The sequence below is a fragment of the Sinocyclocheilus rhinocerous genome, unplaced genomic scaffold (genome assembly GCF_001515625.1).
Source record: "Sinocyclocheilus rhinocerous isolate Xijiao unplaced genomic scaffold, SAMN03320098_v1.1 scaffold2017, whole genome shotgun sequence".
Taxonomy (NCBI): Eukaryota; Metazoa; Chordata; class Actinopteri; order Cypriniformes; family Cyprinidae; genus Sinocyclocheilus; species Sinocyclocheilus rhinocerous.
The window spans coordinates 42,960-58,232 of record NW_015655609.1 but is presented as its reverse complement, the minus strand read 5'-3'; the positions used below and the strand labels follow the sequence as shown (position 1 = coordinate 58,232).

At 36.6% G+C, this 15,273-nt stretch overlaps 1 protein-coding gene and 1 pseudogene across 1 annotated transcript in view; both read left to right on the top strand.

Moving 5' to 3' along the window:
* Positions 1-6,215, top strand: part of LOC107718819 (nicotinamide/nicotinic acid mononucleotide adenylyltransferase 1-like) — a 7,665-nt pseudogene extending 1,450 nt beyond the window's left edge.
* Positions 6,216-6,418: 203 nt separating this feature from the next.
* LOC107718816 (ubiquitin conjugation factor E4 B-like) overlaps positions 6,419-15,273 on the top strand; it is a 28,724-nt gene continuing 19,869 nt past the window's right edge. The window contains exons 1-6 of the mRNA XM_016526046.1: positions 6,419-6,896; positions 8,597-8,804; positions 11,766-11,901; positions 12,278-12,365; positions 12,663-12,807; positions 12,890-13,115. Of these exons, the coding sequence (XP_016381532.1) occupies positions 6,873-6,896; positions 8,597-8,804; positions 11,766-11,901; positions 12,278-12,365; positions 12,663-12,807; positions 12,890-13,115 (827 nt within the window). The 5' untranslated portion in view covers positions 6,419-6,872. The remainder of the gene's footprint in view (positions 6,897-8,596; positions 8,805-11,765; positions 11,902-12,277; positions 12,366-12,662; positions 12,808-12,889; positions 13,116-15,273) is intronic.

The window sequence follows — 15,273 nt, the reverse complement described above, 5'->3', positions numbered from 1 at the left end:
AGCCGTTTTAGGGGGGCGTGGCAGAGTCTTAACTTTGATAAAGAATATCTCTTTGGTTTTGAGACTTTAGTCTTTGCAACTTCAGGGATCTTATCTATGCACAATCAGCTTGTAACACTCCAAAGAGAAAGGAAAACTTGAAATCGCATCATATGACCCCTCTAAGAGACTTCATTTTGGGTGAAGTGAAAGATAAATCTGATACACCTATTCTGTTTTGCACCTTGTAGTGTTTTCTTTTTTTGCATGAGTTCCATGTCACATCTGATCTTGTGTGCATGGTAGGACGTCATATGTGCTACTATGTCAAAATTATCAAAGTTTTATGCAAAATTTACATTAAATCAGATCATTCTGATCTTTACTAGGCACCATCATGCAGAACTTATTTCCAGCGAGAACAACAATGATGAGGACCCAGTGAGGTGTGGGAAGAGGAGAAAGCTGGAACAAAATAAAAACATTTGTCAGAGCTCTTCTTATATTAACACAAAAGCAAGTATGTGGTAAAATAATAAAAAAGGTCAAATAATCCACAGCAGTCCTTAGGATAAATTATAATAGGAACTATTGCTCAGGGCACTTAAAAGGGTGTTTACCTTAGAATGCCACTCTGTCACAATACTTGAAAGCAGGCAATAAAATGAACGGCTGATGTGCTCTCCAGACAGTAGAGAAACAATGTACAGCGAGTTATATTTATGAGTGGTTACACAGTTCAGCACAATCTGCATCTCTCAGCACTGTCTGACAGCATTCCTCTGCTAGTGGAACACTTTGAAGCAAATGTAAAGGTGTAAGAAGTGAAAATTGAAACTACTAATGAAGAGAAACAGGTGAAATACTTTTTGAGAACAGACCAGTGTTTTTCTACTGAATTTTGGTTTTGCAGTGGGCACCGATTTTTACAGCAATATAATAAAATGAAACACTAATTTAATTTTTATTTATTATTAATACATTTTATAACAAAATTTAAAAGAGTTGTAAAAAATATTCTTTATTAAAAAAATAATATATAAAATATTAAATACAAATATTACATAAATATAAAAATAAAATATAATATGAAGACTGTAAAAATATACAATGTAAATTCATTATGAAAACACTACCTGTCAGAAGTTTGGGGTCTGTAAGATTGTTTAATGTTTTTGAAAAGAAGTCTCTTATGCTCACCAATGCTACATGTATTTGATAAAAACTACAGTAAAAACAGTAATACAGTAAAATTGCATTACAATTTAAAACATATTTTTTTCTAATTGTATATAATTTAAAAAGCAATGTATCCAGGCTTCAGTGTTGCATGATCCTTCAGAAATCATTCTAATTGCTGATGCTGATTTGATGTGCAAAAAACATTTCTTATTATCAGTGTTGAAAACAGTTGTACTGCTTAATATTTTGTGGAAAACATTTTTTCAGGATTCTTTGATGAATATAAAGTTCAAAAGAACAGCATTTATTTGAAAACAAAAACTTGTATAGTGTATTCATGCTGAATAAGTATTCATTTCTTTCTTTTAAAAAACAAAACAAAACAAAATCTTAGTGACCCCAAACTTTTGAACGGTAGAAATAAAGAGATTGATACATTCAGAAAATGTGTTTTATTGTAGTTTACTGCCAAACATAGAAAGTCACTTTTAGAAGAGACATTTTGATAAATTATTTTTGAATATTAAGCTTACTGTTTACCTCAAGAGTATAGCCTACAAAAAGTTATTTTAATATTTAGAGCAATAAACGCTCTAAATCGCTCAAAAATGCTTTGGGTGCTAATAAATGGAAAACCTGTTTAGAATTGTCCTTTTATCTTTTTCATTATAATATCTCTATATTATAATGAAATATGTTTGCATAACAAAAGTTAAGGGTCACTGAGAAGGTTGCTCTAGAATTCAAGCTATGATATGCCACATTTACTCAGTGACATTTATTTGACAATGAGCATTTAAACATCAGATATTTTTTATCTGTGTGTTTTCAGTGCTGATATTTTTGCTGACAGCAATTTGACAGTGAAGCTCTTACAAGCTTTTTCGTCGTTACAGAACATGATCATGATCTGAAGACCTGTTAGATCAGTGCTCATTTCTGAAGCTCTTTGTTTTACCACACACAGACTAAATAAAAGTGGGAATTCCCAGGAATAAAACCTCGTCTCTGCCGTGCATATAGTGAAGTAGTTTGTTTTCCGCGGAAGTCATATCCGACGTCATCTGTGACCTGGAAAGATTTATAAATAGTAACAAGAAAAATACTTTACGTGAGTTTCCCTGACTCACAAAACTCATATGACTGAAAGATTTTTTTTTTAATCATTCATTGACGAAATGAATGGGTCTTTCACAGATTGTGTCTCTCACCATGATTGATTGTATTTGCATATAATAAAAACATCTTAGCAAGTGTATTATTCACTTCCAAGTCACATTTGACACCTTGTAGTTTTCTTTATTGTGATCAAATTTGTTTAATCAGTCATGGGATTTATAAAAGAGTTCTTAAGCTTAAAGAGATTATGCACTATACATTTTAAGTAGCCTACACTCTTAAAAATAAAGGTGCTTCACGATGCCATAGAAGAACCTTTTTGTCTAAATGGTTCCATAAAGAACCTTTAACATCTGAAGAACCTTTCTGTTTCACAAAAGGTTCTTGAAAAAGGGTTCTTCAGATTACAAAAAGGTAAGAAAGAGATGGTTCTTTAAAGAACCTTTGACTGAATGGTTCTTTGTGGAACCAAAAATGGTTCTTCTATGGCATCAAAGCACTAATGACTTGTTTAAGACTTGAATCTTAAAGCTGAGGACTTGCAACTCGACTTGGACTTGCCTGTCTTGACTCGGGACTTGTCTGTCTTGACTCGGGACTTGACTCGAGACTTGAATGCAAAGACTCGAGACTTACTTGTGACTCACAAAACAATGACTTGGTCCCACCTCTGGTTTTTACTATTATGCTACTTTGCCCATCACCCATTATAGATCAATACATAACATAATGTATTAAGGTGCAAAATGCATTTACTTACACATATTATAAAATCGAGATATTTCATGATATAGTTAACACGTTTGGGAATATTTCGAATAAAAAGGAAAAAATAAATAAAACATAAGCCTATATCAGTTATACAGTGCTATTGTGGCTGCTGTGTGTCACATGACGCCCCTGACACTACAATACAAAATGATTTGTCAGATAAATGAAACATGATGAAACGTTAATTTGAGTTTAAATTGTTATAGCTTACTTCTAGAGATTGCAGGGATACATGACATATGACTGATCACTGAATGAATAATACTGAAAGTAGGTTAAGATGAATTTTAAAAGTGTGCCCCCTAAAAGCACAAGTGGCTCCTGCCTGAAGAAAGTAGTTCTTAAGCCATTTTACCTCATGTAGAGTCAGATGAACTTGTCTACACTGATTCTTTGATGGCTGACTCAAAGGTTGGACTCCAGAATCTTTCCTTGCAGAGGGAACAAAACACAATATGAAGCATGAGCGTGTGTTTGATTGAATTTGGTGTAACAGCTGCAGACTTATGATTTAGTTCACTTTTAGTTCACACAGGAGATTATTGAGGACACTGAGCTGATGTTTAGTGGAGTTATGGGATGCTCACCTCCTTCTTCTACGCTTACTGTTATCTCATCTGTTGTGTCTTCACTGATGACCTGACATAGGTAAACTTGTCTGTGAAGGAAGAAAAAAACACATGGACTTGTGTACATGATCTACACTCTTAAAAATAAAGGTGCTTCACAATGCCATAAAAGAACCTTTTTTTTGTCTAAATGGTTCCATAAAGAACCTTTAATATCTGAAGAACCTTTCTGTTTCACAAAAGGTTCTTGAAAAAGGGTTCTTCAGATTACAAAAAGGTAAGAAAGAGATGGTTCTTTAAAGAACCTTTGACTGAATGGTTCTTTGTGGAACCAAAAATGGTTCTTCTATGGCATCGCTGTGAAGAACCTTTTGAAGCACCTTTATTTTTAAGAGTGTAGATTTATTGTATCCACACAGTGTCACTTAATTTAGTTTTAGTTTACACATATTTATCCTCACATGCTCAGAAATAGCAAGTTTCGGTCTCTATATTTATAATCTTTTAAGAAATTCACAGTAACTTCACGTGCGCAATTGTTTTGTTTTGTGGCGCTCATGTGATGATGATGATGTCTTGTGTGGGATCATTTGACAGCAATGGAATTTTTTTTCTTGCTGCTGCAAAGATACCTTTGATCAAATTACAAGGAAGACCAGAAAAATTGAAGGCATGCAAACAAAGTTAATGAGAGAAAAGTTGACTGTGACGACATTAAGTATACTTTGTAATAGATATATCGCATATTTTAATCATATATCAAGCGTTGCATTTTCTATGACTAATTTAGCGTCTGAACAGGTAGTATTGTGTTAACGGGTGTGTTTTGGCAAACTATTTACACATAAACACCTGTCAGACACGTTTTACTTTACGTAAGGCATGACCTTTGAAGAGTTGACGACGTGCAAATTAGAATACGTAGAATACGAGGGACCGCCCACTCAGCTCACAACACATATAAGTGCTGGGAATCCTTCTGTCTGTCACACTCACACCTTGCACCTGGTTTTCTACTGGAATAATTTGCAGACGGTTAACAAAATGCCTGTAAGCCTCTGTGGTTCATGGGACATGGTGAGCAATGTCAACTTTGAGGGATACATGACTGCTTTAGGTAAGCATTCTTTTTCTAGTTGAAATAGATCATTGTTCTTAACTCTGTTGCTAAAATTGACATATAGCTTATAGTTATTTTTTTCTTATTGCATGTTTATTATATTATATTATATTATAGTGTGTAAACCATTCCATTTGTTTTTAATGTATGTCAGGAGTAATAGGTCCTAAACTTTATCTTCTCACAGGGATAAGTCTGTACACCCGCAAGATCGCCTTGAAGCTAAAACATCGTAAAGTGATCGAGCAGGTGGGGGATCGATATGTCGTCAAGACTCTCAGCACCATCAGAAACTACACTTTCTCCTTCAGAGCCAATGAGGAGTTTCAAGAGTTCACAAAGGGACTGGATGACAGACACTGCAAGGTATTACAAAGTTTTATCATTATATTGCAACACATAATTTACTGTTATTACTATAGTAAGTACATGTAACGTGTGACAAGAACACGGTAAAATGAAATGTTACTTTATTGATTATTTTATTTCCATGACATTTAATAGAACATTTCATAGAAGAAAAAACTGACAGTCTTACGGCACAAGAACACTGACAGCCCTTTAGGCTGTTTGAATGCAAATATTTTCTGAAAAGACAAAATGGAGATTGCACCTAATGCACTGTTTTAAATTAAACATAAATCGATTTCTCTAGTCTCTGGTGGCATGGGAGGGGAACAAGTTGGTGTGCATTCAAAAAGGTGAGAAGAAGAACAGAGGTTGGGCACACTGGATCGAGGACGACAAACTCCATTTGGTAAGTGTGAAATTAAGCATCTTACACTATAAAAATCGGTAATACATGTTAATGAGCTGATTTCATTAATCACCTCACTAATAATCATACCTCTCAACCCTTTATAGGAGTTGCACTGTGAAGATCAAGTCTGCAAACAAGTTTTCAAACGGGTTGTTTGAGGCCCTGCTGTGACGTTTACTACAAGAAAAGGTGTACTGATGTAAACAAAGCTGTTTACACTTTAAACTCACTTCAGAGTCAAAGGAATATGAGGCAAGAGGAAGAACCATGAGCGTCAACTTGTGCCTCAAAACCTGACTAATCAACTACATTCAGCGAGAGGCTTGCAGACTGAGCCAGAGTGTCTAGGAGCGTGATTTATAGTGCCACTAGAGGGCGCCATAAGACCATGAACAAACAGAACTCGGGTCAGCAGCAGCTTACCCACTGGTAACACTGTATGTTGTCCGTAGTTGTGCCAACTTTGCCTAATCATGTTTACATGTAATACAAGAACCACATTCACAGACATTTAGCAATGTGTAATGTGCTTCTGTATTTCTGCACCCCAGAATCATTATTTCACCAGAATATGACTAATTAAGGACCATGCCTCTTTTTGAATACTTAAAAAAACATTTTGTAACTGGTTTATTTAGTTTTATTTTTTTGCTGATTTTTATAATCTTGTTAAGATTTAAACATTTTTGTTTATGTATGTGACACCTAAATATACACACCCTTATTGTGCAATAAAATTTGAAACAAGTTATAATATACTTTGTGTGTTTATTTGCTAATACTGGGTTGCAATGTCTTTTTTTATAAGGATTTACAATCAACAAATCATTATCATCATCTCTCTTTTTAAAACCACAACAACAAATACAAACAATCATTTAGCCAATTTACAAAACAAATTATTAATAATTGAAGTTTGAATCAGAAAAGTAACATTGATTACCTCTTGGCTAAGTGGTAGTTGGTCAAACTAGTTCTTAACATAGTGACTATGTTTATGCAACTGGCCCTTGGTTCTGAAGAAAACAAGTCTCTTGAGGTCGCCTCAGCAGTGAAATCAGTTTCCTGAACTGCCGCAGCCTGGAATGTGCCGATCTCGCGTCACGTGACTCCAGATCCAAAATGGCCGCGTCGGTGTTTTGACGAATAATACTTTTGTGTTTGTTTCATTCTTAAAAGATACCGAATATAACCCTTCCATATCGGAAAAAATCAGCCACGCGCGTTTGATGTTTTAATATAAAGATTTAAATTAGACAATCACAGCTCATTGATATTTGTTTTATGGTTCAGACTATGCACTTTTGGTGTTTATAAGGAAGCTAGCTGACTGGCTAGCAACATAATTAAGCTGAAAATTAAAAGAAAGGCAATGGAGCAGCTCAGTCCTGAAGAGGTAAGGCGATTTCCACACAGTGTAATGTATTTCCAGTCGGAACGGCTTCTCTGATAGCATGACTGTTATGTTTTTGGGTTTTATTAAATGCTTATTGGCTTGTCATTGTCACCTTCTTTTTCACTCGCAGTAATGATGGGATAAGCTAAGAGGACACCGGCTAACCAACAACTCAGTATATCCAGATTAAATTTATTTCGCATAGAAATAAATGAGGCTAGGTTCTGAATCTCATTTTGAGCCACTTAAGTGCCGATATAGAAGCGAAATTAAATGAGAATATGGAGGTTATTTCCAGTCAGCTCGTTAGCAAGTGATACGTTTGACAAACTGGATCTGCCACAAGCCTCGATCATCTGCTTTTTTCTTATTATTATTTTCACAATTAAAATAACAGCCTTATCGTTTACAGTCGCTGGGGAGCGTGTAACCAGTTGACAAGTTAAAATTTCTTTTGTGAATCTTTTCTTCACTGGGAATCCAAAATGGCTGAAAGACTGTCGTGTGAAGAGATAAAATCATTTTGGACCAATTTAACTTCCAGTCGTGATAAAATGTGCAATTATCAAGGTTAACTTTGCCAAGGGTATGCATTTGATTAAATGGCACCTGGTTTAGAAACTGAAATCATGCGCAACAAGCTTTTGTCAGGCGTCAGGTCAGTATATTTATCATGTGGTCAGCTGTTGAAGCTTAAAACCGTTGGTAACTCGACAAAAACGTAGTATTTTATGGTAATATTTATTGTAAGTGCATTTTATCCCATAAAGCTCTTGGTTTCGGGTTTTGGATATCGTTATTTGGCACTGGTTGTTGTTGCTGTATGACACTGGTGTGTATTTACAGACAGGGCTTTGTGTTTAGTTGTTCTGCTGTAAAATAAAACCAAACTTTGCTCTGACCTGGAAAAACAGTTTAAACCAGCCTATGCAGGTTTGCTGGTCTCACAGTCTGGTCTTTTCTGAGCTGGTCAGGCTGGGAGACCAGCTAAGACCAGCAAGCCATCTTAAGCTGGTTCAAGCTTCTTTTTTCATCAGCTGCCTTATATTAATTTAAAATAATAGACAATTTATTTATTAAAAATAGGTCGTAAAGTTATTAAATAGATAAATAAAACCATTTTGAGTTTTAATTCATGGATGTCAGTCATTTATCTTAGATCTTAATGTCAGCCAGAGCTAATATACATTTTCAAAATAAGCTGCTATATTGATTTATAATGCATTTATTCTGTGTTGCTACCATTATTCAATGTGAATCTGAAATAATATACAATTAAATGTGAGCTGCAAAAGCAGTATATCTGTGAACTGAGATCATCCTTTGCTGATTCAGACTGGGTTTGGCCATTTTTTGCACTTTTGATTAGTCAGTCATGCATTTTGCCTTTCCTTGCCATTTCACTGACAGTATTTGCTGTGGAAGCTGAGGCCTTCTCCATCTCAAATGACTCACTCCACTGTATAGAGATGATTTGTCACTGCTGCTGAAAATAATGACCACTTTAGGACTTTAAAAACATACTACTGTTTGTTTGCTTCAAAAGCATATGTGAAATAGTATATAGAAATTCCCTCTTTGCTTTTAAGGGTCTGCCCTTGTAGTTGCCAAATAAGAGCAGTTGAGGTCATCAGACTGTAAACTGTTGCTCATTATTGATTAGTAATTAGATTAAATTGTAATTAATCTGCCTTGTTTAGATCCGTAGAAGGCGACTGGCCCGGTTAGCTGGAGGGCAGACGTCACAGCCCAGCACCCCTTTGACATCTCCACAGAGAGAGACTCCCCCAGGACCCTTGCCAGGGCCCTCCGGGGCCTCATCACAGCCTGTCCCACCAGCTCCATCTCACACTCTGGGCTTAAATGCCCAAAATGTCACCCCTGCCACCTCTCCTATGGGGGCCTCGGGTAAGTGCTTTGCTGACTTTATCATTTAAAACGATTCAGCAAGGATGCATTGAATTGATTAAAAGTGATTGCAAAGACGTTTATTGTTGCAGAACATTTCTATTTCAAATAAATGCTGTTCTTTTGAATTTTGAATATTTTGAAAATATTAAAATAGTACAGTTAATAAAACAATTATTTACAATGTAATAATGCAGCACAATTTTACTGTTTTAAATGTATTTTTGATGATAAAATGGCATTATTGCTGACATAAAAACATTATTTTTGACCCCAAACTTTTGAATGATAATGTAGCCTATATTTGAGAAAATAAAATGTTATAGCCTTGCTTTCAGAACATGGGGTTTTCCCTTATTTTCATTTTTAAGAATGCAAAGCAGATTGTTTGCTTTCAGATACAGCCTTTCTGTTCAGGGGGATTTTCAAGGCATAAAACATGGTTTTTATATTGCACCTGACTGGATCAATAAATTCAGTTTTATGCAGAGTTATCCATTATACCATTCGTTTCAATTAATTTCGATGTTATACATTCATTTCAATGTTATTAATTGTAAATGTTGGGTATTTTATGGACACATTTAGCATTTGAGCTGACGGATGCGAGTTGTATCTGAAGTCCTATTGTAGATTCATTGTAATTGCATTTTACTATGACTGTAATCTTGTCTTAGTATAAAAAAAATGTTGAGGATAAAATGACCAATGTAATAGTATTGAGGGTCTAAGTGGCCTATTTGTAATCCTGTGTGGATTAATCTTTAATGCTCAAGTTCTATAGCTTTAGCTGTTTGTACTACACTAATAATTTAATCAATGGCCTGTTTTAAAGATTTTTTGATCAGTGTTGATATCAAGGTAAGTGATTTTTGTCTCGCAGCATCTTGCTGTGGAGAAATTGCACAATTGTCATGGAGGTAGCACAGCCTTGGCCAGGGTTTAAATAAGGCCACATGGGCAGGCAAGGCTGATGACTCGGTTTTGTTCTTGTGGTGCCGTAGTCCCTTTTTTTGTTAAATGTCAGTGTGCCATGTGGTAAAGTTCCTCTGTAGTTTCTTTTTTACAGTGTAAGAACCTTTGGTCTTTATTGTCTTGTAGATGAGCTGTAAAACGTCTGTAATTTCAGGCTGTATTATGTATTGAGACAGAAAACACCGTGTTCAAATTAAGCTGTATTGGTTGATTTTGGATGATGCCAATTTCTTTCTTATTCTCCAGTGCATTCATTTTTGTTTGTATCACACATTAGATCAAAACAAGTTTTGCTTGTTTTTCCTTTTTGGTTTTTGGCACTGATCTGCTGTTCATTTAAAAAGCATTTCAATTAAAGTCTTTATGATTGCATGCTTAATTACCTTGGAGTCTTGCGAAACCGAAAACTGCATTTATTGAATAAGTGTTTTGAACTGGTGTGTTGTCGTCATTGGAAACAACAATGTCCTGTATCCACTGACGCACATTATTCCATGTCTTTAAACACATAATATCCACAGTTACGTGAAAAAGCTTTTCTAGCACAAGTCTGCTCTTTGTTGTAGCTCCTTTCTGGAACGTACAGCATTGAGATGCAATCAATCATAAGACAGAAACCAGGTCCAGTGCATTCACTCCTCTATTAATATCTTTTAAACATTCTGGTTAGGTTTGTTTTTAACCTCTAACTCAAAGTATTAAATGACTGCAGTTAATTTATCCCTTTTTTTGTTGTTAATAATTTTAGTCTTAGCTGATTTGTTTTGTAAACATTATATTTCTAAAGAAATCTCAAATGCAATTTTGAAAATATTCCTTTGTCTTATTTTGACAGAATTTCCAGCATTATAAATGTATCAAACATTAATAATGTTGTCAATGTAGTAATTTAATATGCAAATATATGTAAAAAAGATGGCCAATTCTAATTAAGATGTAATTATGTTTGTGCCTTTCTTCATTTCTTTAACCATTTCTTTTTCTCACATTAACGCCACAAACTGGTGTCAGTCCATTTACACAGGGCATGTTCTTGCATTGAAATTTAATTGAACGGAAGGCACATTTAAGGTGCGGTCAGATAAGTGAAATTTTAGGGAAAATTCGCAGACCAAAAAAAGGTAATTGTTAATAGTGTAGCAATGTATGAATCACAGCTGAAACAGAAGTCACTTTTAAACCAAGCAGCTTTCTCTTGGTCAACACAGCAAATTCACATGACCAACCCCGAAGGTGATGCAAAGGCTATCTGAGGAAATCTTCTGTCCTCACGTGAAATTCTTGAAAGTGTGAATTCTAGTTGAAGTGAGTGGATTTTGCCCGTGTAAAAGGGTTGCATGAGTTGGTGAAAAAAATCTTAATTGCATTTGTTTTTTTCTGATAAAATTTGTGATTTCGATTTAAAATTTGCTAAAAAAAAACATTCATGTTTGCTGTGCTTGTTTTAGGGCAGCACAATTTGGCCAGAATATTGTGATTATTTATCAGTAAGCCTATGAACTAGTATTATTCTTATTATTATTACTAAATAAAAACATTACAATTCTAAATGAAAACAATAAAGATCCTAACAACACCCCTGTTTAATTTAATTGATATATTGTTTTCAAATTTACATTGAATCACTGTGCTGCACTGGTATGTGCTTCAAGAATTGCTGATGCAGATTTAGTTTTTTTTCTCTGACTCTATGCTTGTTTTCTAGATAAAAGAGTCCTGTTTTTCAGTTTTGAGACAAGTGTTTGTAAACCTTGGAAGATTTTGTGAGATTTAGAGAGCCATTTTCATTGGAGGAAATATAATTTTTTATTGTTCAAAATTAATGTTCTTTAGTTAAACTTTAACTATGCAGTTTGTTTTCCAGCCATGAAAGTTTTTGAAAGATTTTCTTGAGCTTCATTAAGGGTTACACAATTTTTTCCATGACACAATCAGCAGGTTCGTACTCAAACACAGTACTTCCTTTTGTGCTTTCCATTACCGTAGGGGTTGCTTACCGCAGCCAGAGCAGCGAGGGGGTCAGCTCTCTCTCCAGCTCTCCATCTAACAGTCTGGAGACACAGTCCCAATCCCTGTCCCGCTCACAGAGCATGGACATTGACACAGCCTCCTGCGAGAAGAGGTGAGAGACCGCTGTGAACCTTTGTCCTCTCTGAACTCCTAATCAAAGATAGAGCATGATGTAAGAGCTCAAACTGAGATTGTGCTGGAGATGAAGTATTGTATCTCACTTTAAATAGTCTCTTTAAGCTGCAGAATCTCTCTACTGTTAGATTGCAAATGCTTTTGTACTCCAGCCACATAATTCCTAAAGTGCATATAAAGATAAATACATACAGCTGGAAGTTTATATATTAAGATAACCCTCTCTATCTTTAGGCACATCGTTTTTGGATCTTCCATTGTACTTTTATAACATGCAGTACTAAAGTTATATTGTTTGACAATTAAAGAGTTGAACTGCTACTTGAGCTAGATCTCATCTTTGTGGTCTTCAGCATGTCCCAAGTAGATGTGGACTCAGGAATTGAGAATATGGAGGTGGATGACAGTGATCGCAGAGAGAAAAGGAACCTGGCTGAAAAGGTAACCAGATGCACCAATAAAAAGATTTTTTATTTTAATTTTATGGCCGATAACTGATAAGTGACATATTATTGGTATTGGTGTTTTTAATAATGCTCTTGAGTCTTAGATGATAGCAAAGGTAATCTACAAGTGCATGATCATTTTCTCTATTTTTACAATATCCAGTATCGGCTGATACCAATAAACAATGTGTTGGACAGTGTGTGTGTGTGTGTGTGTTGGGGGGGGATCACAAAGTTTGAGAACCACTAATCAAGTATTTGTAAGTGACATGTGCTGGATTAATACCTGCAGGATTCCTCATCCAGTTCTGACGTCTCTGAAGAGCAGGCTTTGCACCTTATCTGTAAGATCTTGCGTGTTTCCTGGAAGGAGCAGGACCGTGATGTCATCTTTCTCCCCTCACTTGCTGCTGAATTCCAGAAGAATCCTAGGGATGGTATGGACTAAAAGCAACAGAGGGTGTAAAAGAGAATTCTGATTTCTCTGTAATTGAATTGCATTGTGCTTTCTTCTTCTAGTTTACTCTGACTTCAGAGACCTGATTGGACAGATTTTAATGGAGGCTCTCATGATGTCCACCCGTTCGCGTGACTGTAACCCATTCGCCAGCTTGACCGCCACATCTCAGCCAATTACCGCTGCCAGATCACCGAACTGTCACCTGACTCTCGTCCCACACTCCAGCCAGAGCGGCAGTCCCATGATGCCCTGCGCTGGTTCATTCGGTGCCAGCTCTCTTTCCAGGCAAGTATGATAGCTGACAACCTCTCCTTTTAAAAGGAATTATGTAGCCACCTACACTGGCGGCCAAAAGTTTGGACTAATTAAGATTTTTAAATGTTTTTGAAAGAAGTCTCTTATGCTCACCAAGGCTGCATTTATTTGAATGTATTTTAAAATATACAGTAAAAACAGAAAAATTGTGCGATAATATTACAATTTAAAATACATTTTTTAAAATATTTTAATATATTGTCAAATGTAATTTGTTCCAGTGATGGCAAAGCTGAATTTTCAGCAAGAAAGCTACTCCAGTCTTCAGTTGATCCTTCAGAAATCATTCTAATATGCAGATTTAGTGCTCAGTTATAATTGGTCTTATTTTTCTCATGAATTGTAGTGTATCAAAATTTCAATAAAAATTTTAAACCGCAAAAACTGTTTTCAACATTGATAAAAATTAGAAATGTTTCTTGAGCACCATATTCTGCATACAAAATTCTGCTAAAAATGAGCTTTGCCATCACAGAACGTAATTACATTTTAAAATAGTTATTTTACAGTTAAATACAGTAACTGTTTTTAAAAATAACTATTTATTTTAAATTGTTGTGATATTTCACAGTATTACTGTTTTTACTGTATTTTTAACAAAACATTCAGCCTTGGTGGGCAGAAGAGACTTCTTTCAAAAACATTTAAAAAATCGTAATAATTCCAAACTTTTGGCCGCCGGTGCACATATCCACCTACACCCCTTTGTCTCACATTCTTGAATTCTCTTTAAATTTCCTCCGTCGTCTGTGTTTCCGCCTTCATTTTCATCAATGTCTTTGTTGTTTTCAGTCTTTACGGTTGTAGCCCAAACCCACTCGCTCTGAGCTCTGCCAGAATGAGTGCTCCATCTGTCCCACTGGCTCCTGCAGCCGCCCTCCTGGGTCCCCCCAGTCCTCCTGTCTCTCGCCCTCCCGCCAGCCTTCCACCTCCCTCTCCATCCGCCCCTCTGCCCATCTCCCAGAGATACAGGCCCTACTCCCTTAGCTCGTCCATCCCCATAAGCCCAAGCCACAGATCTACTCCATCTGGTATGCTTACGCCCCCTACAACTTCAGGTATACCCTCCAGCCCTTCCCCCAGACACCATAGCACCAACTCCTCCATGCCTTTCCCCATCCTCCCCGGCTCCCCCAGCACTATGGCCAGAAGGACTGCGCTAGCTGCCCGGATGCCGTCTAGGTACCTTTCTTACCCTGTTAGATGTGAAGTTGCATCTTTGTAGTCTTTAATTTTTCATTCAGTCTATCTGTCTGCTTCCATTCACACACCGCGGTCACACCAGCCCTTTCTCCCTCCTCTTCTTCGGCCTGTCCGACTTGCCTCAGGACAGCAGTGATGAAGAGCTGGAGGAAGAGGAAGATGAGGATTTTTCAGGGGTTCAGTTTGGGTCCAGGTATCAGTGCCAACGTGTGTTGCATGCTTCAGCGTGCTCCCTGGCCACTAACAACAGCCCGCTGTGCCCAATGTTGGCACCGCAGTGGGCAAAAAGAATGACACCAAATAGTGGAGTTTGATCATGTGATAGATGATCTCATCAGGTTGACAAATTCAGTGTTTCTTCTGTGGACAGAGCTTTGCTGTCAGCTGAAATCGTGTTCATTGCACAAGGATTTGTTAGACCCGTTAGCTCTCAGCAGAAATGTGAGCCAGCAGACCTTGAAACTCCCACACAGGACGTGTGTGCTGGACAACAGTGGTGGTGGAGGACTGATTGTCGGGTGTTCGGATAATGTTAGCAGACTGTGTAACAGAACTAATGAGAGCCAGAAGCCTGCTGTGGAGTGTTGTCTTACCCTAGAGTTCACTAATGCATGCTGTCTCATGACCAAAGACCTGCAGGGGGGAGCGCAAGTATTAGAGCCTGCTTTTGTTGTCCTCTTGTCATGCGTTTTGCCGTCATTTACATGTGGTATTAACATCTGTCTCAGGGGATCGAGTGACAAATGTCCGGTGCTAAATACAGGTGTAAACTGATTCCAACATGTTAAATACCAATCACTCAAATCTCACTAGTAGGTAGTTAGAAATGCATGTTAGCACATCACAATTGTACATATCTACAATCATGTGAAAACCTGGAAATATCTTCTTTCTTTTTTTTTTTTTTTTCTACAGCCAGAAAAAA